This window comes from Bipolaris maydis (genome assembly GCF_028858645.1).
Source record: "Bipolaris maydis strain C4 unplaced genomic scaffold PSV08scaffold_1, whole genome shotgun sequence".
Taxonomy (NCBI): Eukaryota; Fungi; Ascomycota; class Dothideomycetes; order Pleosporales; family Pleosporaceae; genus Bipolaris; species Bipolaris maydis.
The window spans coordinates 269,445-294,035 of NW_027093857.1; the positions used below are offsets into that span (position 1 = coordinate 269,445).

At 51.8% G+C, this 24,591-nt stretch overlaps 10 protein-coding genes across 10 annotated transcripts; 5 read left to right on the forward strand and 5 right to left on the reverse strand.

Annotated features, from left to right (window-relative positions):
• Window positions 1–30: 30 nt before the first annotated feature.
• Window positions 31–2,020, reverse strand: PSV08DRAFT_253366 (Septin-domain-containing protein). The gene is made up of 6 exons (XM_014219343.2): window positions 1,881–2,020; window positions 1,591–1,789; window positions 1,444–1,525; window positions 1,258–1,395; window positions 742–1,209; window positions 31–689 (listed from the first exon to the last, which is right to left on the reverse strand). The coding sequence occupies exons 1-6, from the start codon at window positions 1,887–1,889 to the stop codon at window positions 458–460; spliced, it is 1,128 nt and encodes a 375-aa protein (XP_014074818.1). The 5' UTR covers window positions 1,890–2,020; the 3' UTR covers window positions 31–457.
• Window positions 2,021–2,622: 602 nt separating this feature from the next.
• Window positions 2,623–4,128, forward strand: PSV08DRAFT_397715 (WD40-repeat-containing domain protein; the record flags this gene model as incomplete). The annotated part of the gene is made up of 4 exons (XM_014219342.2): window positions 2,623–2,959; window positions 3,010–3,048; window positions 3,098–3,195; window positions 3,253–4,128. The coding sequence occupies exons 1-4, from the start codon at window positions 2,851–2,853 to the stop codon at window positions 4,126–4,128; spliced, it is 1,122 nt and encodes a 373-aa protein (XP_014074817.1). The 5' UTR covers window positions 2,623–2,850.
• A 516-nt stretch (window positions 4,129–4,644) lies between these two features.
• Window positions 4,645–9,455, reverse strand: PSV08DRAFT_213057 (glycoside hydrolase). The gene is made up of 6 exons (XM_066092104.1): window positions 7,822–9,455; window positions 7,481–7,765; window positions 6,609–6,616; window positions 5,884–6,128; window positions 5,349–5,831; window positions 4,645–5,278 (listed from the first exon to the last, which is right to left on the reverse strand). The coding sequence occupies exons 1-6, from the start codon at window positions 9,303–9,305 to the stop codon at window positions 4,688–4,690; spliced, it is 3,096 nt and encodes a 1,031-aa protein (XP_065949898.1). The 5' UTR covers window positions 9,306–9,455; the 3' UTR covers window positions 4,645–4,687.
• Window positions 9,456–9,565: 110 nt separating this feature from the next.
• Window positions 9,566–12,640, reverse strand: PSV08DRAFT_357725 (uncharacterized protein). Its single transcript, XM_014219340.2, has 5 exons — window positions 10,982–12,640; window positions 10,523–10,647; window positions 10,364–10,472; window positions 10,154–10,314; window positions 9,566–10,098 (listed from the first exon to the last, which is right to left on the reverse strand). The coding sequence occupies exons 1-5, from the start codon at window positions 12,582–12,584 to the stop codon at window positions 9,670–9,672; spliced, it is 2,427 nt and encodes an 808-aa protein (XP_014074815.2). The 5' UTR covers window positions 12,585–12,640; the 3' UTR covers window positions 9,566–9,669.
• Window positions 12,641–12,845: 205 nt separating this feature from the next.
• On the forward strand, window positions 12,846–17,501 carry PSV08DRAFT_192339 (uncharacterized protein). The gene is made up of 5 exons (XM_014219338.1): window positions 12,846–14,279; window positions 14,331–14,502; window positions 14,549–14,615; window positions 14,665–17,002; window positions 17,058–17,501. Exons 1-5 carry the CDS (start codon window positions 12,905–12,907, stop codon window positions 17,348–17,350), a joined length of 4,245 nt encoding a protein of 1,414 aa, XP_014074813.1. The 5' UTR covers window positions 12,846–12,904; the 3' UTR covers window positions 17,351–17,501.
• Window positions 17,502–17,771: 270 nt separating this feature from the next.
• PSV08DRAFT_169844 (mitochondrial 37S ribosomal protein bS16m) lies at window positions 17,772–18,334 on the forward strand (the record flags this gene model as incomplete). The annotated part of the gene is made up of 2 exons (XM_014219337.1): window positions 17,772–17,848; window positions 18,031–18,334. The coding sequence occupies 2 exons, from the start codon at window positions 17,772–17,774 to the stop codon at window positions 18,332–18,334; spliced, it is 381 nt and encodes a 126-aa protein (XP_014074812.1).
• Window positions 18,335–18,433: 99 nt separating this feature from the next.
• PSV08DRAFT_253455 (transmembrane amino acid transporter protein-domain-containing protein) lies at window positions 18,434–20,477 on the reverse strand. The gene is made up of 4 exons (XM_014219336.2): window positions 20,243–20,477; window positions 20,114–20,193; window positions 19,709–20,063; window positions 18,434–19,660 (listed from the first exon to the last, which is right to left on the reverse strand). The coding sequence occupies exons 1-4, from the start codon at window positions 20,323–20,325 to the stop codon at window positions 18,670–18,672; spliced, it is 1,509 nt and encodes a 502-aa protein (XP_014074811.1). The 5' UTR covers window positions 20,326–20,477; the 3' UTR covers window positions 18,434–18,669.
• Window positions 20,478–20,628: 151 nt separating this feature from the next.
• PSV08DRAFT_253470 (uncharacterized protein) lies at window positions 20,629–21,821 on the forward strand. Its single transcript, XM_014219335.2, has 2 exons — window positions 20,629–20,860; window positions 20,909–21,821. Exons 1-2 carry the CDS (start codon window positions 20,659–20,661, stop codon window positions 21,400–21,402), a joined length of 696 nt encoding a protein of 231 aa, XP_014074810.1. The 5' UTR covers window positions 20,629–20,658; the 3' UTR covers window positions 21,403–21,821.
• Window positions 21,822–22,032: 211 nt separating this feature from the next.
• PSV08DRAFT_242281 (uncharacterized protein) lies at window positions 22,033–22,650 on the reverse strand (the record flags this gene model as incomplete). The annotated part of the gene is made up of 1 exon (XM_014219334.1): window positions 22,033–22,650. The coding sequence occupies one exon, from the start codon at window positions 22,648–22,650 to the stop codon at window positions 22,033–22,035; it is 618 nt and encodes a 205-aa protein (XP_014074809.1).
• Window positions 22,651–22,831: 181 nt separating this feature from the next.
• On the forward strand, window positions 22,832–24,445 carry PSV08DRAFT_403 (uncharacterized protein). The gene is made up of 4 exons (XM_014219333.2): window positions 22,832–23,213; window positions 23,282–23,437; window positions 23,491–23,613; window positions 23,665–24,445. The coding sequence occupies exons 1-4, from the start codon at window positions 23,076–23,078 to the stop codon at window positions 24,166–24,168; spliced, it is 921 nt and encodes a 306-aa protein (XP_014074808.1). The 5' UTR covers window positions 22,832–23,075; the 3' UTR covers window positions 24,169–24,445.
• The last annotated feature ends 146 nt before the right edge of the window (window positions 24,446–24,591 follow it).

Below are 24,591 nucleotides of genomic sequence, written 5' to 3' on the forward strand. Positions count from 1 at the left end.
AAAAACCCCCCCCGAGGCACCATCAGCGATCAGAGTGATATTAGAATGTGAATTACTACCTCCTACATGAAGGAACCAAAAGGCGGGGGGAATAAGTATCGAAAAAGGCTAAGTAAACATACGAGAAGCGGTGTCATGTTTGGGGACCGTGTAGCCGCAGACCACATCCAATGGCAAAAACACTGTCCGTTAAAATAATCAAAGGCCCCCAGACTAAAAGAAGAAGTGAAGTCCGACATTTCGACCCCGTCCTTTCTCACTGTCGGCGCATCCCAAGAAAATCTCCTCCTCCATTTGCAAAAAAAAAACGCCACCGATGCTGGGTCGGGCAAACCCTCTCTTGCGGTCCGGCTCTGGCTCTTCTTTTTTGCCCGTCCAAGCGCGCTGAACGCTGATGCCCAACATCAGAGCCGATGCAAAGGCGGAGCCGGGCGTAACGCATGCCACTTGGACACGCTTAAGCATCGTCCGCGTCGTCATGCGCCATACCACTCTGTTCCCGGTGCATGCGTGCCTCAATCTCCTTCAGTTGGCTCTCGCGTGCCAGGAGCTCCTGTCGCTTCTCGTTGATCTCGCGTTGTACCTTGACTTCAATCTCGCGCAGCTTCTCCTCTTCGCGGCGCAGTTGCTCCTCCTTCAGACGCACTGACTGGCTGGCAAGGTCCTCGGGGTTCATCGACGAGTCGTTCCTATCTTCCGTTAGCATTTCACTTCACTTCACGTCATGGCTCAAAAACTTACGAAGCAGCACCACCCTCAACACTCTTGCTAAGCTTCTCGGTACGGTAGTTCTCGTACAGGAAGTCGTGCGTGATTTCCTTGAGATCAGCGAGATGGCTGTGCAGAAGCGCGCTTCGCACGGCAAGGAAGTCCGAGTGGCGGGGGTTGTCCACCTCTACGATACCCCAGGGGTACTGTCGCGCTCGCACCCGTCGGCCGTTCACCTCAACAATGTCCTCGGATCCAACAATGGCAAAGGGCATCAAGCCACGGAGCTCAGCGTTCTCCTCAACCGTGTCCTCATCGTCTTCTTCAACATCATAAGGGAAGTTGTATACAGGGATACGGTAGTGCTCAATGTCCTCCATGACGAGCTTTTTCGACTCGGCGAGCTCAGCGGGTGTGAGTGAGTCGGCCTTACCGATCACGGGAATGACGTTGCAGCGGGGGGAAAGGCGCTTCATGAGCTCAATGTCGAGTTCACGGAGACTAGGGGTTCATGTTAGTAGGACCCTGACTCATATAGGGAGCACATACCCATGGCCAGTAGGCGTGATGAAGTATAGCAGTACGTGTACACGGTCATCACGGAAGCGTGGGTTACGCTTGATACGCGACTCCTCCGCAAGAATGCCATCGTACTGTCGCTCAAGGTATCCGACAATCTCTGAGAAACTGCATACAGGTAAGTTGGTATTGTTATGGCTGCTGCAAGCTTCTTACCTGGCCTCGTTGTCAATCTGGTCTCCAAATCCGGGCGTGTCGACAATTGTGAGCGAGATGCGGGTACCTTCCTCATCGAGTTCTGACCATTGTCAGTAGCTGCCTCGTGGCGTGATGGCCGTGTCCACCGCTGATAAACAAACTTACCGACAGTGATGGGCTTGATCTTGACGCCCTCCTCAACGTGGGCAGTGGTAGGGTCGTCCACCTCCTTGTGTCCAAGCACCTGCTTGCCGCAAAGCGTGTTGACGAAGGTTGTCCGGCCAGTACCTGAGGCACCGCAAACCATCAGGCAGAACTGGATTCCCTTCTTGACATTCTTCTTTCTGCGCGTCTTGTTAAGCGCCTGATGTATTGTTAGTGACTGGAATTGATGGCAGGGTAGCGGCGTGTGCCCGATGGGCGTAGACGGGCTGTCGTGGGGAGGAGCGTCGTACCGAAGACATGATGGGCTGTGAAGGGTTGGTGTGGTTTGTCTTGAATGGAGTCGTGTGCACACAATGGATGCTGCCGGAAGAGGGCGTGAGATTGCGTGCGAGAGAGTACGGAGAGACAGAGGATGAAGACTGTCTGTTGTGTCGGAGCGGTGTCGTCGTGGAAATTTGGGGACATTGGCAGCTACTCCCTGCGCGATGCAAAGGGGCTCGCTAGCGGGAAACACCCTGGTCGGTGTCTCCTTCTTGGCGCAACCACCTGGCCCGACTACTTTGGGAACGATGTGCAACACGAGAAGGCTGTCACTTGTCGTGTATGCTGAAAGATGCAGTGGAACGGCCATTTTGGGTGAGAGATAGGACTGCTATTTTCGTACTTGTCTCGACACCCGTCTCTCACCTTGGTTGTGCACCTTGCCGGCTGCCGATAAGGATGCCCTATCGGCCTTGACGCGTACTGAATCCCGGCCTTTGACGAACATGTGGTATACTTGCTTTTGACGGGGACCCGCAAGTCATGGCACGCTACATTGGCATGATGGAACAATTCCATCATATCCAGTCTTTTGGATTATTGGGCTCTCCTCGCTGTACAGCAGGATGTATTGGGCCCAAGGAGCATTCCGCACACATGTCCTGCGTCCCGCCAGTCACGCTTGCCAGAATCGGCTAGCTCCCGCATTACGGGGAAAGCCAGGCTTATTAGGTGGATGCAGATGACAAGGTGAGCTGTGACCTTGGAGCCCTGGACCCTCGATGTCGTCGTCGCCTACCCACTCTACGCTGTTCATTCATATGCCGCCTCAGTCGCTGCTGGCAACACCATGGCCTAGCATGCCACCGAGCCCCTCATACTTGCAGTCCCTGCGCTGATTAAAACATCGACTCCCGCATCCAGGAAGCCGCCGCCCGCCCACCCCACCTTGTGTTTGAAACAACGCATAGCCGAGTTACTCTATACCGACGACGGACCATGAATACCAGACCTATCCTCGACTCGGACACAGGCCCATTCGTTCTCTCGGCCTCGTTCAATGCAGACTGCTCTCACTTCTCGGTCGCTCTTGAGACGGGATTCCGCGGTATGACGACGCCCTTGTCCAAGTTCACCAGTACCTACTGACGGTTGTAGTCTTCTCGTCAACAACATGTGAGGAAAGGATAGCCAGAGGTACTTTCAACGCGCTTGCACACATGCCTATGTGCTGACATTCCCGCAGAGGTCGGTGGCGGCATCGGCTGCGCAGAGATGCTCGGCAACAAGAGCTACATTGCCCTGGTCGGAGGAGGGAAGCAGCCCAAGTATCCCCAAAACAAGGTGCGTCCCGAGGACTCTGACTGGATCTGGGTCGACAAAACTGACATAATCTACGAGGTTCAAATATGGAACGACAAAACAGAGCGTTTTACCACGTCGGTCGAGTTCAAGACGCCTATCCAGCGCGTGCGCCTGTCGCAGACGCACATGGTCGTTGCGCTGCTGAATTCGGTATGCATATATAAGATGAAAGTACCTCCAGTTAAGACGGCCGAGTATGAGACGGTCAACAATCCATTTGGGCTGTTGGAGCTAGGCTCGAATATTGTTGCGTTCCCCGGTAGAGCCGCTGGACAAGTCAAGATTTACGATCTGAACACGGGCAACGTCAGCATCATCCCCGCACACGAAAGCCCACTACGCGCAATCGGCATAAGCAGAAGTTGCGATCTCATAGCAACCGCCAGTGAACAGGGTACCATCATACGTCTCTGGTCATTCCCATCCTGCACCAAAATAGCAGAACTTCGCCGAGGCGTCGATCCCGCTGCCGTATTTTCTCTTGCGTTCTCTCCGGACGGCTCGACGCTCGCTGTAACCTCAGACAAATCTACACTGCACATCTATGATCTCAAGACAGCAACTGCCACAGCGCAAGCCGATCCAGCACAGCACAAGTACGGGATCCTATCTAAGATCCCACTTCTACCCCGGCAGTTCTCCGACACGTATCCCACGGCCACGGCCAAGTTCGAAATGGGAGATGAGCCTACCTCTTGGGGCCCACACGGCAAATCTGCTACCCTGAGTGCGGGCATTCCCGGTGTGCCCGGTGGTAGGCCTACAAAAGGATTGATTGGTTGGCTAGATGACCAGACTATACTAGTTCTTGGCGCTGGGCAAGACGCTCGGTGGGAGCGCTTTGTCATGGGGGTTGACGATAAAGGGAAGAAATGTCTTGTTGCAAATGGCTGGAGACGCTACATCGACTAGGAGAAGATGTTATTACAGGAGGTCTTGGAGCGCTCATCGGGTAACCAGAGGCGAAATCTGGAGATTGAGCCGGGCGATGATTGGGATGTTATGGCGCTTACTTGATTTTTCACGGTTGTGATGATTAGTAGAATGAACTTGATGATTTAGGGAAGGCGTTAGAAGCATCAACGGGACATTGATACCCTTTTATAGATCTCATACAATAAATGGTTATGCCCAGATGCCATTTGGATTTCTATTTGAAACTTGGAGGTGAAGTTGTCACATGACAAATATCGAGGATATACCTCTGACAGCAAAGATGCAAGTTTCTCGAAATGATTGTGTTTTTTTGTTGAGAGTTGAAACGAAGATAACGTATGTTTCTTCCCAAATGTTTCTATGATTAACTTTGTGATTCAGAATAGTTAGTCTTTATTCATTACAATTCCAGGGCGCCTTGACAACAGATCCGCCCCATCCATTCCAATTTCCAACTGGGTATAAATAAGTAAAAAAAAAAAAAAAAAAAATCAAAACAACGAAGTGGTACGTGCAAATCCCGGCTCTCAAACCATCAGTATATCATCCAAACTGAGCCTCCAATAAACCCGACTGCCACCAAGATGGTCAAAATCGCCGCCCCCGCCTTATCCGCTGTCGTGATATCCGACTGATACTTGGGCAGCCTATCATCATCATTTCCAGACCCCAAACCGGGATCTCCTTTACTCGTCCCTCCGGTCGAATGTTTGTATGGCGGGGCGACACGCTGCGCATTCAACACGCTAATAACATTGAGGGCCGTCATTTGCGGACCCACACCGCCTATGCCATCAAAGCCCTGATTATACCACCTCATTCCGCACTGGTGATCACCGCCGTTGTTCTGCGATGGCCCTTCGCACGTCTGCGCGGCGCCGACTGCGGATTTCTGGAGGCGTGGCATGATGGTCGGGGCGAATTCGGGGGCCACTTGGAGGGTGATGCCGAGCCAGCGGGCGAGATAGGCTTTGAAGGATTCCTGGTCCGCGTCGCAGACTTGTTTTGCTTCGCAGACTTCAATCATGACGCCGCCTTTGTCCTCGGGGAAGAAGATTTCGGATTTGTTGAGGAATTGGGAGAGGGCGGTTTTCCATTTTTCGGCGCCGTTGGTGTAGTTGTACATCTGCGGTTTTGTTGAAGTTAGTTTTGGCTTTCTCTCGGGGAAAGGGGGAGAGGAATAGAAAAAAACGTACGTATGCGGCGCCGGCTATCATGATGCCGTAGTTGTAGGTCCATGGGGTCCGGTCTGCTTCTTTGCAGGGAGGATTTGTATTCATGCTTGTGCCGTCGTAGACTTGGCCGTCGCCAGGTAAGATTGGGCTGTTTGACATCCAGTCGAAGACTTTTTCCGCCCATACGGCATATGTATCATTACCGGTGTACATGGCTAGTCGTGCGCCGAGATGGAAAAGACCACCGTTTGACGCAGTATTCTTGTACGTCCAACCGTTGAGCCATGGGTAAATCTGCCAGCGCATGCCACCGCCGCAATTCCCGTCGGCAACCTCCTTCTGGTAACGACCTACGAACTGGTTGAAGACGGATTGAGTGATGGCGAGCCAGCCAGGCTGATCGTCTGGGGGATCCTGGAGCTTATATTCTGCTGCGGCCATCATGGAAAAGGCCCAAAACACTTGATCGTCATTTCCTTCGTTCTTGGACTGGTTCGAAGGCATCTAAACATGGTGAGTGAACTATCCCGCTAAAACTCGGTAGAGGATGTAATACCAGATCAAGGTGCTCTCCAAACTGGTGTATCAAACCTTCACGAATCATTTCGTTGTACTGGTCATCCCCAGTGTAGTGCCAGTAGTCTAGCAACGTGCCAAACATGGCGCCTGCCTGCCACCAGTAGTATGGTGGGTACAAGATACCTGGGTAGCCTCCAAGCACATGGATGCCCTTGTCGTCAATTGTCGCATATTGAGCGACAAGCTGCTTGGCGACCTTGCTGGAAACATCATTGATAGAATCTGTAGAAACGACATTAACTCATGTAAACGTGTATGGAGTTGGGCGGGCATAGGGCCTTTACCTGGGGAGTTCGGATCTAGTGTTAGAGCCTGGGTAAGTGGTCGCACGACGTCTGACGATAGCAGAGAGAGCGCGGCTAGCGCTCGCATAGGGCTGAACAATCTCATGACGGCATGGAAGATGTAACTAGAGTAATGCTAACGAGTGGAGTCCTAGGACGTCAGGTGTAGCCTTGTGGAAAGACGAGTTACACTATGTTACTTTGGAAAAGAAAGGAGTGGAACAGTAACTGGTGAGCCAACTAGTCGGATGATACGAGGGTAGAGGAATGAAAGAGAAGAGAAGAGGGTGAATGGGGGATACCAGGCGTGAAGGAGGGCGAGGTGACGAAGAAAGAGTGGGTGAGATCGACGAGCAAGCATCTGACAAGGAATACCAACATGACATGTGCCCGATGGAGCAGAGCTGGAGCTATTTACGATGACGGCTTGTGTGCCACAGGGCTGGACACCTAATCCCGTATTTGGAGCGCCAGCAAATCACATTGCATGCGCCTGCTCGTTACGGCCTCCCTTCCCACCTACCGCAGGCAAGACAAGGCCCAAAGTGGGATACGCGAACCTAGCCGTGCCGCCACCATCATCAGCAACTCGGCTCCGGAGCCCACATGAGGGGAACCTGGTTGGGACCTCAGGGAGTTCGCTTGCAAAAGTCTATTCGGCCTGGGAGGTTGTTGATCCCGGTATCCGAAAGAGATTTTCATGGTAGCAATCATGCTGGTGCCACGGTCAAGATGGCTTGAAACAAAAGAGGGACCAACGCGTTGGGCGGGGCGGGGCGGTTGGCAGGGAACTGTGGCGCAGGGCCGCCTGTCTTCCTTGGGCCGGCAAAGGATTCGTGCCGTGCTTTGTGTATAGTACGTGCAGTTTACCTGTATATTGGTCGCGCTGCAGAGGAAGAGAGACGGCATACTACTATACGTACATGCACATGTACCAAGCAGAGCATTGCATGTGTAGCTACCGCACATGTCTGGCTCGCATCTGCTTCGCCACAGACACAAGCGTTTTCCAAGCATGCTTGCGCCGTCTTGAAAGGGCCTGTCGTCAGTCTTGACAAGCGCATGCCAAGCCGCACAGAAGCGGCGGACGTCAGCGTTTTTGTGGGGGGCGGAAATTGTGATCGAAGCTGCCATGCAGCAGCAGCACCACAGTTTTCGCAACACAACCATGGAAATCACCCGCAACGACGCGAAGACAAGATGGAGCTGACGACGAAGCAGAGAAAAAAACGCGCGTTTAGGAATGCTGCTTTTCTACCAATCCCCCCTTTTCTGGGCTACATCCTGAACACGCCCCATGTGCTCTCCTTGTCGACGCCCTGGTTCTGCCCACCACATGCCATTTGCAATCCCATGCCGAGTACCCGCCGGGTGTGCTCCGGCGGTATGATGCCATCGTCCCATAGCCTGGCCGATCCAAACGTTGCTTCACTTTCGTGTTCGATTCGTGCCTTGAGCGCAGGATCCACCTTCTTGCCAACAGCCTCCATGACCGACGAAAGCTGCTCTGCGCCCATGACCGATGTCTTGGCATTCGGCCAGGTGAACATGAGCCGGGGAGAGTATGCTCGACCGCTACAAGCAGCGCATCAGTAAACAAAAGTCAAAAGCCAAAATCCGGTGGCACTTACCACATGCCGTAGTTTCCAGCTCCAGCACTAGATCCCACTACCACCGTGAACTTGGGCACGTCAACACAGCTTACCGCTGTCACAAGCTTGGCTCCGTTCTTTGCGATGCCGCCCTTTTCGGCATCCTGTCCGACCATGAAGCCAGAGATGTTTTGCAGGAAGATGAGTGGAATGTGGCGCTTGCCGCATAGCTGAACAAAATGTGCTCCCTTGAGTGAGCTTTCGCTGAAGAGGATACCGTTGTTGGCAACAATGCCCACTGCGTGTCCGTAGATCTTTGCGAAACCAGTTACCAGCGTTGAGCCGTACAGTGGCTTGAACTCGTCAAACGACGATCCGTCGACAATGCGTGCAATCACTTCGTGGATAGGGATCTGTCGGCGCAGGTTGGTACCTACAATGCCAGACAGCTCCTGGGGGTCGTACAAAGGCTCCTGAAAGCTCGGCTGCGCAGTAACCGTCTGGTTACGGTGCCAGTTGAGGTTGCCAATGCTTCTTCGTGCCAGCACCAGCGCATGCGCGTCGTCAACTGCTAGGTAGTCCGTGACACCCGAAACCTCACTGTGGAGCTTGCCTCCACCGAGATCCTCAGCTGAGACGACTTCACCCGTAGCTGCTTTGACGAGAGGTGGTCCCGCGAGGAAGATGTGACCTTGGTTCTCTACAATAATGTTCTCATCACTCATGCTAGGCACATAGGCGCCGCCTGCAGTGCATGGCCCCATAACCACACTGATTTGCGGGATGCCCATACTTGACATGCGTGCCTGATTGTAGAAGATGCGACCAAAGTGATTCACGTCGGGGAAAACATCGGCTTGGTTGGGAAGATTGGCGCCTCCAGAATCCACCAGGTAGATGCATGGTAAGCGGTTCTCTTGCGCAATTGTCTGCGCTCGCAGGTGCTTCTTCACAGTAATCGGGTAGTATGTGCCTCCTTTGACTGTGGCGTCGTTTGCAACCACCATGCATTGAACGCCGTTGACGCTGCCAATGCCCGTGACAATGCCACCTGCAGGTACGTCATCTTCGCCGTACATGTCGTGTCCTGCCATCTGGCTCAATTCGAGGAAAGGTGTGCCAGGGTCAATCAGGGCAGAGATTCTGTCCCTAACCAACATCTTGCCTCGCTGTATGTGCTTGTCCCTCGCCTTTTGCGGGCCGCCCTGCGCGATCTTGGTGTGGAGATTGGCAAGTCTCTCAGTTGCTTCGTCCATTTGGCGCTTGTTCTCTTTGAAGTCGGCATTGCTCGTGTCGACGTTTGTAGGGATGACGGAGACGGCCTCGGCATGGTGTGAATGTGTAAAGGTAGCAGCGCTGCGCGTCCCTTGATGCAAGTGCCCAGCTCGTGATTGCGATAGTGCTGTAGGGCGAGAAGCGGATGAGAGGAGACATCGCTGTGCTTGCGACCGGATGGCTGCGGCTGGTCGAATTGTGTTCTTGAGAAGGGCCAAAGCCTCACGAGAAGGTGCTTTGGGGACCATGTTAGGCTATGGAATGCTGTGCTCTGGGATTATGGATGAGTGGGCAATGTTTTGCACGACATGCAGAAAAAAGGTGGCACCCCGCACAATGAGACAGAAGAAACAAATACTGGAACTTGGCCCGACTGACGGCCCATCCAAGGCCGCGATGGCTGTTTACCGAACTGTGTCGAAGCTGGGGTTCCGATGACATCTCAAGACCGCTGTTAGCCGTACCGCGGCCCTGCGGGGAAGACACGCTAGTCACAACAAGCAGGTCCTTTGAAATCATTCAAGTGCGTCGCATTCAAGAGTTATTCTGATTCAAGTCTTCTCCATCAGATAGAAAAACAAGCAAACTTGTGTAACTAATGACGGCACTTGCTTACAGCTTGCCGCCGTCCACAGGCATCTCAACCACTTGGTCCAAGCCCTCATACTTTGGTATATCGAGATTGTACTTCTCTGCCATCTCTGGGCTTAGAAACCTGCCACCAAGAAAATGACGACCAGAGAATTTCTTGATGAGTGGCTTGGGCGCTGTTAAGCTGATGAGTGCTGGCGGCATGAAGCCCTTGCCTGGTCCCGAGTCTTGAGGGCCCTCTTCAATGTCCCAGGATGACGGCGCATCAACCGATAGCACAGGAACAGACGTAGACGCGAGCGCCTCGATGACCTTTGGAAAGGGCTCACGCACTTCTCCAGAAAAGCTGAATCCAAAGATGGCATCGACAATGTGATCAGTTTGTTTCAGCGCGCTAGCGAAGTCTTCGGTGAATGGCACCTTAAGGTCTTCCAATTGCTTCTTGAGCCGCTGCCGCATGTGAGCATGTATGAGACAGCACATCCTTTCGACCATCATCACTCACCTGATAGAGCTCGTTTTTGCTTTGCTTTGGGTAGTAAATAGTGGGTTGGTAACCGTAGTGAAATAGATGACGAGCTGCGACAAGGCCATCGCCGCCATTGTTACCAGGACCACATGCGACCAGGATGCGCTTGCCTTTGCTGAGAGGCTGTAATTTGAACACTGTTTTGATTAGCCAAGCCATGAAAGGGCATATTGGAGCTGGACATACCAGCTTGTGATACCGAGAGTCCGGCAAGCTCCATCAATTGATCGATAGAGAAGGCACCAGTTGACATGAGTTCTTGGTCGAGCGCTGCAGCGCTTTTGGCCGACAGGGTCTATTGGAATATCAGCCTCTACATCGAGAATCAATGCGCTAAAGTCTCACTCTGATTGCCATTTTGAGATTGGTAGAGAAATCTGAGTCAATTGGGATGGGTGCGATGTTCAAGAGATCAATTAATGCATCAGGTAGGCATGACATGGTGCTTGCAATTACATCACTGGTCTTGACTGCGCATCTGGTCAGAGCAGCCCACCGCACCCTCCTTTTCTGCGTGCAACTCCCGATCCAAGGTAGTTACGTGAACTCATCGCAAGATCATGAAAGCAGTGAAATTCATGAATCTTTCCTTTTTTTGATTGGATAAAGAAAAAAATGAACAAATGTTGAGCTAACTAATTTACACTGCCTAGATACGTGGTATAGTAAGAGGCATTCAGGGTACTTTATAAGAATCTAGCACTCTTACAACGTTCAGGTAAAACAGCTCCTGGATGCTTCGAGAATCTTGAGAGATGAGGCCTTTCGTGAGACAAAGCCTCGTCGCATCCCGATACCCCTTACCCATCCTTGATGCTAGTTTGGGCACTTCACAATCCACAATGTACTTTTGAAATTCTACGGCAGAATGACCCTTGTGTCCAGCAACTTGAGATGCTCTTTGCTGTACACTCTTGATGCTTTCTCTCAGGCCAAGCTCCAAGAGAAGAATTCCTAAGCTGTATTGATCATGAATATAATCAAATGGAATTTTGCTAGTATTGGAAGCTGACGTTTGTACCGCGGCAGGCAAACCTTGCACGTCTGGATGGCGATAAAGATTGTATTCGAAATCATCCGTGACGCCTTCTGTTTGGTGGGAAGCAGATGCTTCCCTGCTATATTCGAATCCTACAACAAAAGGTTTGTCGTAGGAAAAGTCACCGTTGCTCTCAGCGAAGAAGAGTATATTGTCGCTCCGGATGCCCTTGTGAAGCCAGCCAGCAAGGTGCATGTACAACAAAGCTCGGGAAATGCTCCCAGAGATGCGATACCAATCTCCTGCGTCAAGATCATGTCCGTTTCCTTCCAGGATTTGCGCTAAACATTGATGGTTTGTTCCGGGGACATTGAACACAAGGCCGTGTTCCAACTTCTCATCAACCAGATGCCTTGTAACTACGCCAATACAGGGCAGTGTACGCAGCTCTGAAGGCTTATACTCAGCCTTGAGAAGCCTTGCCAAGTTCTCGATTCGGTATTGCAGCATCGTTTTATACATTGCTCTCGAGTCATTTCGCGGGCATTTTACAGGATCTACCAGCTTCCATTCTACCAGCACGTGTAGCGTAGTGCCATTCTTGGTAAAGACGCCATAGCTCCGACCAGATTTGTCCTCTCTTGCACCAGTCTCTTTTAGAAGCCGCTCTTTCTCCTTTACATTCTCACCGCCAAGAACCGTCTTTCGGGCATCCATTTCTATGATTGCAGACTTGAGGAGGGCCAACCCCCGCAGTTCCGAGTTCTCATCTGATTGTGAGCTCAATGTTTGCAGCTTTGCTAGACTCATTGTAGCCAAAAGACTGTTCAGCGCCAGCTTTGCTGCAGGATCAACTCTCGGGGGCGTGAAAAAGTTGAGCAATTCATCAACCAAGCTCTTTAACTGGTCAAGAGCCTTCAATGGCCCTCCGTCATTAAGCGCCCATTTCATTTTTTCTTTCAGCTTAGCAGCACGCTGTATACTCTTTAGTTTTTCTTCGAGATCTGCTCGCTCTGTCGAGTTTGGATTGGCCATGTCAAGCAGTTTCGTGATGGACGAGGCGGCGGATATCGATGTGTTACCGGCCGAAGAGATTGCAGGGAAATCCTGTCCCAGCTTTCCGAGCTCATCTAGAAAATGATAGATGAGAACGACGTGTCTCACCGCCATATTTCCGTACTCCTGGAAACGCCTGTCTTTGAGATGCATGGAATCGGCGCCGCGGTCTAGCCCCCATTCCACGCCCCAAGTCTTCAATCTTGCCGCTTGCATTTCCAGTCTTGCTTGGAATATTTCAGCTTCATCAGCGAGTTCCTCTCCTTTTCTCCATAATTCAAAGCTCTTCACGCAACCCTGGAAGACTTGAACAAAAAAGCCTGCTCCACCAATTACACCACTGCCAATGGCCAATCCATCCGGAGGAGCCATGTCGTTGTGCACTTTGAGGGACGAGCTGCAGTGGTTGATATGTGATGAGTGGGGATGAGGAAAGAATTCTGGGCCGTCGATGTTCGTGTTGCGCTCCGAGTGACACATCACGCGCCTGCACAGCCCTCTTGTGGCTGTACGTATAGCTATGCAGTCACCCAATCAACCGAATGCATTTGTCGCCTTCAGATAGCTGTCGCGCCACAAGTTTCAGCTTCAGCCAAGGCAGCGACTCCGGCACTCACCTTACGCAAGAGCGTCATGAATGGATCTTCCAGCTCATCAACAATCCAAATCTCGTTCATCTCCAGCCTTTCACAATGGCAACTGAAAATGCAGCAACAAACGTTGGTTTCCATCAGCGTGACCACGACATCCTGTCACTGCTTTCTATATTCACTCGCTCTCATCGGACATTAACGGTAGGACTTTTACTCGTTGGAGTCCTCATTCACGACAAGAGTTTCGAACTGCCGCCCCCCATCAATCAAGGTGCATATTTCGAAGTATACAGTCTTCCTTTCCGGTCTTTTACAGGAACATACTTGCCTCTGAGATCTTCAGAGGTGCCTGGAAAGGCCCTTCCAGAGGTCGTCGCTGTCAAATGCCCAAAGATAATGGGCGAGTTGCGCGATAAGCGAAATCAAAAGCTTTGGAGTTCCATGGCGATGGAGTTGCAGATACTTCGACACCCACATATCCAAGAACATGAAAACATCGTTTCCATTCTGGGAGTCTGTTGGCGATCAATAAGAGGCCAGGTCATGCCGGCTTTTGTTATGGAGCTGGCCCATACAAATCTCGAAGCGATGATGCAGTCCGAAGGCTTCATAATCGACAAGATGAGTACTCGCAAAGCCTTTGGACTTGCCATCGATGTCTGCGCCGGCGTATCCGCACTCCACGAAGTTGGCATCATCCACGGCGACATCAAGCCTGCCAACGTCCTGATATTCAAACATCCAGAACTCAAGTTCGTCGCCAAAATCTCCGATTTTGGCTCATCATTACTGAAAACAGATATCAAAGAGCCAATTCGTCTTCCATTCAGCAGTGGAATCTGGCAGGCCCCAGAGTGCAAAAAGGTTCTTGACGGTGAAAACCTTATCAGCGCAGATACATTCTCTCTTGCGCTTCTAGTGTCATATATCCTCAGCAGAGGATATACTATGGCAACTTTTGAGAATCATGGATCTAAGACACCGTCTGAGCATTCTGGGCAGCATGGGCCACCCGATTGGCACGAACTGTTTGAGCCATCTGAAGATGTCATTCAAGGAATCTACGATAAATTAGCGCAGTATACCTATCATACATTGAGCTGGTTTCTAAGGACTGTCATCGAAGCCGAGGAGAGTCAACGCTATGGACTGGCTGCTACACAACAGCCAGATGGAACGACAGATGATCCTGGGGAGCACGAAGAAGCTGAGGATGCTACTGATGAAACTTCCCATTTCAAGCCCATTTCCCAGATTGCGCGTGCAGTAGGGGAGACCGTCACGCCTCATCTCTTTCAGCCTTCGCTTAGACCAAGAAGTAACATCCTACACCGGAATCTACGAATATGCCTTAGCTGGATTCTTACCAGAGATATGTTAAACCCGCTGAATCATTCTGACCCTGCAACAATGATGCGTTTAATTCAAGCAACAGCCCTAAACCCGCAGGAACGCGAGATATTGAATAACCCAGGTAAGAGAAATTTGACAGGTATTGGTACAAGCTGCTCATTTGCAAAACAAGCGATCGAAAGCCCGACAGAAGATGAAAAGGCGCGCGCCTGGAGTTTCGCACAAACGGCCGAGTATCTCGACAGAAGCTTTTATGCTATATCCCAGAAACAAATACCCCCACAGCTCGATGAAATAACCCAATCCGAGTCCGCTCACAGAATCTCTGAGATACTAAAAGCCTGGTGAGAGTCAAAGCCTATTAGTGATCTCAAGAGCTAAGAGTGACAGGAAGAGACACGATCTTCCAAAGCCAGAGGAGATGTACTCAATATGTGATGCTGGTGCAGTTCTTGAGGTATGAGATGAATGAAAGATTTAATGCTCCTAATATAACGTTGGATCAGGCAGACATGTCGCTTGGCACTCTGAAAATCCTTCCAACTCCAGTGCTGAACCAAATCGTTGTTGAAATGACAGCTGTCGCACACGATGAACGAGAAGACAAGCCACGTCGAGCAGAAGCTGCATGGCAGTGCTCTGTTCTTCAGTTAAGACTGAGGAAGATGGAGAAAGGAAAACACGACGAGCTTAACTCAATACTTCAACTAATGCTTCTTGCAGCTCGACTAGGGCATACTGTAGCTGGTGGGATAGTCGGGTGGCTTTGTGCTGCATTCAAGCTAGAGCTATCGGTTTCCCTAGAAGAAGAGAAGCAATGGCTTTATGCAGCAGTCTGTATGGGCAACTCTACAGCAAGAAGGCGGTTGTCATCCCTCGATAGGGGAGAATGCCAGCGGGCAGTTTCACATCTTCGTTCTCAATACGTCGGCATTGGGCTTGCAGCGCCCCGCAACTACTACGACTCAGATTGGGTAGACGATGATTCTTTCTTCAGAGTCATTGAAGATTCACCCAGCAGTCTTGGACCCATTTTCCAACTTGCTGCAACTGGAGGCCGCTGCGAACTTGTCCACCGCATTATCACCTCAAAAGCTCAACATCTGAACATAAACGAACTCTTTGAGGGGAACGAAAGTGCTTTGTTAAAGTCATGTCGATCCGGGTTTGCTGAGATCGCTCTTCTTCTCCTTGAAAAAGGTGCTGATCCCACTTTGGCAAACGACGAAGGAGTTACCCCATTACACTTTCTAAGCTCCTTTGATGAAGAATATATCCCAAAAATCACTGATGCACTGATCAAGGCAGGGGCAGACCGAGAAGCTCGTTCGTACCAAGGGTGGCGATACAGGCGGTGCATTGACTCAACATATGGGATAGTTGAAGGTACTCCATTGACCTGGGCTGTCGCCACAGGTAATGAAACAGCCACTCAGGCACTCATGGACATCGGAGCAGACCCTTTTGATTTGAAGGGAAGAGATATAGAGTATGACGATGCTTGGGCCAATAACATCCATGTTTTTCCCGTATGGCAGGCTTGCATCAACTGTCAATACCGACTCCTCGAAATCTTACTTGAGGCTCCAAAAGACTACTCTGAAAGTCTGAATGCAGTCTACCGCAAGTTTGGGAGTCAAGGCTTGAAGGAGCCATTCGCAATTCTGGGCTGGCTTGTCACTGATGGGAATTCCAGCACTTTCAATCGGATTCTTATCCACGGAAGTGATTATGAGCAAGCTTTCCAAAGAACCTTCGAAATTCTTATCCGCCATGGAGCGAATCCGCTGGATATCAATGGCAAGGGACAATCCGTCATTGTATCTGCTCTGGAACGAAGTCAACCGTACATACTGAACTACTTGATGACCTGGCAGAACGGGAAACTACAGCCAGATAGTTCGCAATGGATACACGGTCTTTGGATTTCCTGCTGTCTTCAAGACAAAGCGGCATTCCAGTCGCTTGTTTCCCATTCACAAGCAGATAAGATCTCTTCGCAGCAGTGGGATGGATTTTTTGCTGCGCTGCGTGTTCTGCCCGACGACACTGAATATCTCAACCACCTTGACCATTACCGTAGGTCAGAAGCCAACTTCCACAAACATTTCGAAAATGCACTTGTTGAGGGAAAGTATATTCTGGCTCGTTGGATCTATGAAACAGGAAAATGCGACTTGACCAGAATGACCGATAGGACGACGATTCTAGGCCGACTAATTTTGTCGTCCAAGTCATACAGCAATTTTTCCCGCCATATTGATGTTTTCCTAGACATGGCTGGTACAGATGCTGTATACTACGATGTATTTGAACTTAATGGGTCGAAAATGTCTGCACTACATGCAGCTGCGTTTATGTTGGAATACCGACCTGGCTCATCTCGCTCTACTTCAACGGTTCAAGACATTGTCAGACGCAAGTATGAGCCAGAATACTTGAATTTGGCTATTTCTGAGGGCGAATACAAGGGCAGCACAGCATTACATCTTGCCGTACAAACGTGCAATGAGGACGCTGTACGCTATCTCCTGGACGAGGAGGGAGACAGCCTGGATCTTTCACTATTAGACCACAGGGGCAACAGTCTCATAGATCTTGCAAGCTTCCTCTGGAAGAACCAGGCCCCACAAATGGAAGTCTGGGAGACGCCCGAGGAGAAACGCAAAGAGGCTGACCAACGTCACTTTGAAAGCTCCATGTTGATATTGCATATGCTCTACTCTACAAAACGTGCACAGCCCAGGAGAATTATGGCATCTGTCACTAAAATCGAGGTTGATGTACTCATGGTCATTCTATATGAGCCAGAGGAATATAAGATGATGAAGGTTCAATGCTCAGGTACAATCCAACCCCAGCTGAAGCTTGCTCCGGAAGCCCGCTTACATACGTCCAGTACTCAATGACTTGTCACCCATGCAAATCATGCGTCTTGGTGCCATGTACGCAATTCAAGCGCGCTGGGACCTCACTCTGATATGGCCTCAAATTGTTGAGCGTGGCCCTGGGCTTTCGCTCAATAGCTCTTTCTTCATTTTTAGTGCCAGTCAAATGTCTGAAAAAGAGTTTGACAGTGTTTCATCTGATGGCAAAGTCATCCGTCGAGAGCAGTACCAGAGTAACCCAAGTGGTGAGCACTCGGATATGGTTCTCGCCATGCAGAATCTCATGTTAGAGATGAGGGACTAATCCAGTAGATCAAGCTGAACGCTTAGTTGGATTTGATGAGTCTTTATTTTAGGTGGCATATTAGCAATATTTCAGTTGAGGCTTGGTCAACGTTGCCAAATATTGACAAGTTGGAGAATTTTAATGAACACATGACAAATTTGCCCTTATATAGAACCTACTAATATGGTATGAAAATCAACACATTTGATTGCCGCAAAAACACACTCAACCAAATCCCTAGGATATCTCCACAAACCTGCACAAGCGGACATGAAAAACGCTAAAGCCCAAAAAGTCACAAACAAAGTGGGGTGATGCATCACCGGCAGATCTTCGGGCTGCGCTCCAAAAAGATCCCCAAACCACCACCACGACATCCATCCCGCGAAACACCCGTCCGGTCGTAATAGCATCCTCACATGCACATACCGCCATAAAAATGGTAATAAGAATACGCCTCGCGCGCTTCGGCAAGAAGCACTCACCCTTCTACAACATCGTCGTCGCACACGCCCGGTACGCTCAATTCGCAATCCTCCCACGCACCTTGCACACAAGTCCAATTGCCTCTGTCACACGCACACATCTCCTCGCTCAACTCCCCCCCCCAAAACTCTCTCCAAAGATGCGGAAAACAAAAAAAAGAAACAAAGAAACATGGATAGATGGATACAAAGATACTAACGCCCAAACCCCAGCACATCACGCAACGGGCGCCCCCTCGAAGTCCTGGGAACTTACGATCCGACACCCCAACCGCCGCGCCCCGGCGACACAAAAGGCCGGCCCTGGAAAGACATCAAGCTGGATATAGCACGAGCGCGGTACTGGGTCGGTGTGGGCGCGCAGCCAAGCGATACGGCGTGGAGGATACTGAATATGGTAGGCATTCTGGAGCCCAAGTATCGAATCTTGCAGGTGCAGGGGCAGGTGGTTAAGATGAATTCGGCATTTAAGAGTTTGGTGCCGGATGAGGAGAAGAAGAAGAAGACAGAGGCGTAAGAAGGGGTGGTGGTGGTGGTGGGAACGATATTCTACGTGGGAAGGGGGCATCATGGACGGAGTTTATTTGAGGAAATTTTCGATAAAATGGAGGAGAGAGAGAGAGAGATTGTTCTATTGCGAGAAGAGCCAATAGAGTGTACATTTGTAAGAATATAGCAAAACATGCTCACCAACATAAATCCGCGCGCGGGGCCTACCACTCAAAAGAAGAAGAAAAAAGAAAGAAACACAGTCTAGTATGCTCGCAAATATAACTCCTCCCCACCTCCAAAAAAAAGGAAAACTCCCGCTAAATGCAAAACAATGCCAATGTACATGCCCAACGGCAGCTCTTAATGGGCAGCGGCGACTAAAAAGGTATTGGTAACCAAACAAGTCACCATAACAATGACACCGTAAATGCTCAATGCAAGCGCCATCTTCCTCAGCAGTCCCCTTCTAAGATCACGATTCATATGCCCCTCACGCGTGACATAACCCTCGACCTCACCACTGTGAAACTCGTCCTCGTCGTCCTCGTCCTTGATGAGGCGCTGGTGGTGAGTAGACTCGGGATCGGAAATCTTGTAGTAAAACAGACCTGGAAGAATAAAGGAAATGGTAGTTGAACCCGTGGAGCCGACATAGGCCAGTACCTTTTCCAGGCTGGTAACGGTCATGGCGGTAATGAAAGACAAGACGATGAGAACGGTAGAGATGATTGCGAATCGGAGGTCGCTCATTTCGACGCTCTTGGGGGCGCCGGGCTTGGGCGCGTTGTTCATTAAGCTAGCACGTGACGGACTGCCTTCGACCTGTTTGCGCGCACCGCTGGGGCGCCACTTGAGGCAGGCGTCGATGCTAGCGCGGCAAGGATGGATTTGTAAGGGGTACGAGAACATGACTAAAATGACAATGGCAAGTCGGCCGATGGTGCTAGCGGCCGCGGTAGGGTACATGGATACGATGTTGCCGTGGATCTTGTCGCCATAGGAAAGGTAGCCGGTAATACCAGTCAAGATGTATAAACCGCATGCTCCGCCAATGGAGGCAAAGATGACGGTTGTTGTCCGAAAGTGAGAGTTGTCGGCAATCTCGTTGAGAATCGAAAACATGTTCTGGTGGCATGTGTATGCAAAGACGATGACGGGGAAAGCAGCGAGGGCAGGCACAGTACCAGCCCATTGAAATACGCGGACTTCTCCTCGGTCTGCAATGGTGTCGCCTTTGATGTAGTGCGCTACAACCAGAATTACAAGGTATGCGATGGAGAAAAGGGCAATCATGCTCGTGTACTTGAGCGAATCCAAACGGCGAAGGAAGGACAAGGGAATGACGACAAGCCTGGATCTGTTAGCCCACAGATCTGTGGTATGATTGCATGATGCTTACATGAACGCAGTGATCCAAAACTGTCTATCGACCAAGAACGCCATGTGTGCAGCGCCTGGTGCGAAGCCTCGGACCACTCCCGGCATCAAGTCTCCAATGATGATGAGGTAACTGACTGCCACACCGAAGCACTTGATGGCGATCGCGGCATCGAATAGGATAGAGAGGTTCGGGTAGGTCATCTGGGATAGGGTCGCGAATGACACATGACCGCGATCGATGTATCGGGCGCATCGAGTCTGGAGGTATAAACCAAAACCTGCGGTTGTGCCAGCCCACGCGATGACGAAGATGCCGAGGAAGATGCCCATTTTCGAGAGGGCCGATGGCATGGCGAGAAGACCAGCGCCAAGGACTAGGACCGTTAGTACTTATGACAGCGGATATGCACGGATCCGAACATACTGGTGTTGGCCAAGTTGATCACACTCGAGATCCACGTTGCCTCTCCCTTGAATCCAACATCATGCTTGCCTCTACCTCGCCTGTTACTGTCAGCTTGTGTTGAACAGGCTCCAAAGAGGTGCGTCTGACCTTCTTCCTCTTAGCGATCCGATACTTGAAGACATGGGGTCTTCGTCTGCTGGCTCGTGGCTGATCGCGGAGTAGGTAGCCATGCTCTCCTGGAGGGTGTAGAGTGTACGGTAGTTGTTATTGCGCGCGCATACGGTTGAGGCCAAAAAGCAATACTGTTGATGTGTGAAGAAACGGTCGCCAAAGTGTTGCGATAAGATAAGGGAGGCTGTGCCTAGTGATGACAAGTGAGGTTGAAAGTGCTCTGCTGACGTTTGACGTTAGGCGCAAGGCAAACGCGTTCGGAGAGGTCTCGGAGGCAGATAAGCAGATAGCCGCCCGCTAAAACCCAGGCTCCGTTCCGCCCGCGTTCACTAGCTGCGCAGGAACGCGATCTGCGTGTGCAGACAAGACGTATCCAGCAATCTACCACGGCCATGGATGAATACGAGGAGGCAGTTCTTTTCACGTTTTCGCTACTGGAATCACGACTGGATCGGCTGGAATATGTTCTTGGAGGCCCACAGGAAGTGGCCAAGGACAAGCCGAGGACAATAGCGGATAGGATACAGAAGATTGAGCAGTCATTGCAGCAGCTAGCGGGCAAGACTGCACTGCTGGACGAAGCCAATAGTCTACGTATGCAAAGTCAATAGGTGAGCCGCTTGTTAGAGCTGACGAGACAAGTAAGCAAGCACAAAGACGTGCTCAAGCCTCAGGTCGACGACTCGGACGACGACTACGAAGACGAAGACAACGCTCCCCTTGATACTGCACATAAGACGGCACTAGTTGTAGAACGCGCGACTAGCTTTGCGACGACTGCGTCACAGCTCAAAGCACTCGAAGATCAGCACATACCCACTACAGATGGTTTCACCAAGCTTGCAGCGCTGCGCCCGCGGATTGCCGAGGCAGAGGAGCGTCAACTTGAACAAGCACTCAAGATGTCAGAGTTGAGGCGGAGGAACGGGCTCATCAACCAGAGGTACAGGCAGGTCATGGTGCTGGGAGCAGGCAGGTGCTGGGTGGACTACAACGAGAGGCTCACGCAGGCACTGCGAGCATTGGTCAGGGAGGAATACAGACGGCGACCCGAGGATGAAAAGGATAATGGTGACGAGGGGACGCATGAGAAGGAAGAATTGGCAGAAGAAGATGCCGAGGACGACGAGTTGTGAGAACTGTCAGCACTGTCGCAAGATTACGTTGGGCGACATGGAGCAGTGGGAAAAAAAGAAATTACCGACGCGGGTAAGTTGAGAGCCACGATGGGACCCTTGAACGGACGACGAGGTGGATATTAGTTGTAAAGTGTGTAGACGCATGTTAAGTTGACGTGGCGCAGTCCTTGGAGATAGGGTAATGTGCATGCATGCAGGAAGGGGGTTTTTTTTCGTGTGCACCCTGTGGCAGATGGGGGTAATTAGGAATGAGAACAAAAAGGCATGAGGTGGCTACTGTCAGGGCGAGTTGTCGTCATGAGAGAGGGGCATTGTTGAGGAAGCAGGCACTTTGACATGCAACAGGGCGGATGGTGCCGGGGCCGGATGTCAGGTACACACGGATTTGAGTTTTGGTCGACGAAATAGGACGGGAGTTGTGAGGCGTTGGCATGCAGGGGTAACGATGCTGTGGGGTGATTGGACGGCGGGGGCAGCGAAGAAACATTATGCCATGTCATCGAGGCAAATTGTCAAACATGACGATGCTTGATAAGCGCCTGGTAGGCGGCCATGATGTCGAGGTGATGTTGTGTAGGGCTGCGGAGAGAAGGCTGCCGTAGGAAGGCGTTTCAGCCGTGTCTCGAATCATCTGGCGATGCCCCAAGCGTCGTGGCGGCCTGGTGAGGGCGTAGCTAGAAGCTGCACGCACCAGGAACAAGACGTGTGTCTGTGCAGTGTGGCTTGTACCTGACCAAATTGATGCTTGATTACATAGGACGAAGAGGACGACGAGGGCGCTGCTGACATGGCCACATTGGCTTCGCAGGGGACGCCGGGTCGACGACGATGCTCTGCGTCGAGCCAGGGCGGGCCAGTCGCGGCAGACGGGCCCCGATTGATGGGGATAATCAAAGCAGCAGCCGCTATGCCTAGGCGGGGGTGGCTGTTCTGTGCCCTGGACGGCGTGGTTCGCGATGAGTTCGGAGGGATGCTGTGACTGCAGGGCTCGACGGTGCGCTCAGGAACCCCCTGGCCAGCTGGCGGCAATGGCCTTTGTGCCAGTCGGTTTCGCCCAGCCAGCAGAAGCAAAACGCAGGCGACGAGCGGCGCGGCGGGGGAGTGCAGCGTGTGCTGAGTTGTGGGCTGCCGTCGCTGTCGATTGATTGTGCGTGCTCGTTGTCGGCCGCTCTCGGGCTGATGCAGTCGACGCGCGTGTGCAGTCGAGCGTGTCCAGGCCCGCTGGCTGAGTTGGAGCGGTACCATTTTAATCTGCATACGAGTGGGACCCGCTGCAATCCCCGACCGACCCTGGGCGACCTGGCCGGCCAATGGCGCGCCCCAGCCTGCCCGACTTGAAACCGTCGCATCTCTGCCCTAAGCAGCCGTTGCCAAAAGCCCTCGACGCCCTCTCTCCATTGCCCTGCTTGCTTGCCTGCTAGCTGTGCTGCGCTGTCTGTACCCTCGCCTCTTTTTGCAGCCGCCGACCACACACACACCACACACACCACACACACCACACACACCACACACACACACACACACATCACTATATCCGTCCATCCATCCATCCGTCGGCCCATCCATACTACATACATACCTACCCCCTCGCTGCGCCTCGCTGCCGTCGCTGGACCACACCCTCCTCATTTACTCGCCCCCAAGTCCATCCCAACCACCGCCAACAGTATATGCCCTCGTCCCACTCAGCCACATCCACCTCGTTCGCAAAAATGGAAAACGGAGGCTACGGCCAGAGGTCGTCGGGCTTCAGTTTCGGCCGCATTGTTGGCGACCCTTTTGCCCTCGCCACAATCTCCATTGGCATCGTGAGTCGCTCCTGCCCATCCGCAACCGTGCCTTCCCTCGCGCCTTCCCTCACTGACCGCTGCCACAGCTTGCCTGGATCATCTCCTTTGTCAGCTCCATAATATCCGCCATTCACGGCGGCTTCCCAAACTTCGCATGGTGGACTCTCGTCTTCATGTTCTTCTGCATTGTCGGCGTCACCGTCACAGTCGCTTCGGATGCTGAGCGCACTTACCATATCGCCGTACGTTCGCTCGCCCTCAACCTCCCCACGGCCGCCCTTGCTAATTCGCTCAGATTGTCGGTTTCCTCGCTGCTGGCCTTGTCTTCACTACCTCGTCGGTCAATTCGCTCGTTTACTCACCCGTCACCCCCTTCGAGGCTGCTGCCGCCGGCTATATTCTGCTCTCCATGATCGCGGTAAGGCATTACACACTCTACCAATTACTGACCACTGCTGACATTGCCCAGATTGTCTGGATCTTCTACTACGGATCGCAACCACAAGCCAGCCACCGCACCTTTGTCGATTCCTATGCCCTGAACAAGGAGCACCCAGGCTCTCGCTCGTCCCGACCAATTTCCAACGGCTACACGAACCGTCCTGAAACCCAGAGCGCCGCCCCCCAAATGTACACATCCGCCCAACTCAACGGCTTCGAGACGTCCTCTCCCGTGTCCGGCTACCCCGGCGGCCCCACTGGCGCAAACGCCCGCAACTCATCCGCCCCACCCTTCGGCGCTATCCCCTCCCAAGCACAAAACGACGAGGCTCAGCAAGAAGCCACCATCGAGTACCCCTACCGTGCCAAGGCCATCTACAGCTACGAGGCCAATCCAGACGACGCCAACGAAATCAGCTTCCAGAAGCACGACATTCTCGAAGTATCCGACGTCAGCGGACGCTGGTGGCAGGCCAAGAAGCCAAATGGCGAGACTGGTATCGCGCCCAGCAACTACCTTATCTTGTTATAAAAGACTGGCTCTTTTGGCTTGTGCCATTACGACCCGCCATGACCTTTTTCCTTGCACTCATTACCTTTCATGTGCGCACTCTGTCTCACACTTCTGTATCCCTTTCGCCGGCCGTTTGACTGCCTCGACCAGGCTCTTAATCAACGATCCCTATTGATTTCACGTGCTGAGCTTGCTTGTTAGCTGAGCAAGACAAGGGCACCCTAGCAACCAGGCGTTTGTCGACTGGCCACCGCTACCCCTTGTGCGTTTGGCGGCCAATCTTCTGCACGATACCCCAGTTTCCTTGTCAGAATAATTTCAAATCTGTGTCCCCTTTTCCCGTTGCATACGCCTACTGTGTGCCTTTGCCTTACTTCTTTACTTTATTCCGTCTCGTTTTTTTTCGTACACATTACATTTCCCTTGTTATACTATCTTGGC

Bases quoted from the DNA above. Each gene is read 5' to 3' on its own strand.
- PSV08DRAFT_253366 (XM_014219343.2), bottom strand. The intron at 1,526-1,590 runs GTAAGTTTGTTT...GACAATGGTCAG, and splicing joins GATCAAGCCCATCACTGTCG to AACTCGATGAGGAAGGTACC. The intron at 1,396-1,443 runs GTAAGAAGCTTG...ACCTGTATGCAG, and splicing joins CAGATTGACAACGAGGCCAG to TTTCTCAGAGATTGTCGGAT.
- PSV08DRAFT_213057 (XM_066092104.1), bottom strand. From the start codon at position 9,305: ATGGTCCCCAAAGCACCTTCTCGTGAGGCTTTGGCCCTTCTCAAGAAC. The intron at 7,766-7,821 runs GTAAGTGCCACC...CGCTGCTTGTAG, and splicing joins GCTGGAAACTACGGCATGTG to CGGTCGAGCATACTCTCCCC. The intron at 5,832-5,883 runs GTATTACATCCT...CACCATGTTTAG, and splicing joins TTGGAGAGCACCTTGATCTG to ATGCCTTCGAACCAGTCCAA.
- PSV08DRAFT_357725 (XM_014219340.2), bottom strand. From the start codon at position 12,584: ATGGCTCCTCCGGATGGATTGGCCATTGGCAGTGGTGTAATTGGTGGA. The intron at 10,648-10,981 runs GTAAGGGGTATC...CCAGATGCGCAG, and splicing joins CAAACTAGCATCAAGGATGG to TCAAGACCAGTGATGTAATT. The intron at 10,473-10,522 runs GTGAGACTTTAG...ATATTCCAATAG, and splicing joins ATCTCAAAATGGCAATCAGA to ACCCTGTCGGCCAAAAGCGC.
- PSV08DRAFT_192339 (XM_014219338.1), top strand. From the start codon at position 12,905: ATGGCAACTGAAAATGCAGCAACAAACGTTGGTTTCCATCAGCGTGAC. The intron at 14,280-14,330 runs GTAAGAGAAATT...TTGCAAAACAAG, and splicing joins CGAGATATTGAATAACCCAG to CGATCGAAAGCCCGACAGAA. The intron at 14,616-14,664 runs GTATGAGATGAA...ACGTTGGATCAG, and splicing joins ATGCTGGTGCAGTTCTTGAG to GCAGACATGTCGCTTGGCAC.
- PSV08DRAFT_253455 (XM_014219336.2), bottom strand. From the start codon at position 20,325: ATGGCTACCTACTCCGCGATCAGCCACGAGCCAGCAGACGAAGACCCC. The intron at 20,194-20,242 runs GTCAGACGCACC...TGACAGTAACAG, and splicing joins GGATCGCTAAGAGGAAGAAG to GCGAGGTAGAGGCAAGCATG. The intron at 19,661-19,708 runs GTAAGCATCATG...TAACAGATCCAG, and splicing joins TTTTGGATCACTGCGTTCAT to GCTTGTCGTCATTCCCTTGT.
- PSV08DRAFT_253470 (XM_014219335.2), top strand. From the start codon at position 20,659: ATGGATGAATACGAGGAGGCAGTTCTTTTCACGTTTTCGCTACTGGAA. The intron at 20,861-20,908 runs GTATGCAAAGTC...TGACGAGACAAG, and splicing joins GGACGAAGCCAATAGTCTAC to TAAGCAAGCACAAAGACGTG.
- PSV08DRAFT_403 (XM_014219333.2), top strand. From the start codon at position 23,076: ATGCCCTCGTCCCACTCAGCCACATCCACCTCGTTCGCAAAAATGGAA. The intron at 23,214-23,281 runs GTGAGTCGCTCC...CCGCTGCCACAG, and splicing joins CCACAATCTCCATTGGCATC to CTTGCCTGGATCATCTCCTT. The intron at 23,438-23,490 runs GTACGTTCGCTC...TAATTCGCTCAG, and splicing joins AGCGCACTTACCATATCGCC to ATTGTCGGTTTCCTCGCTGC.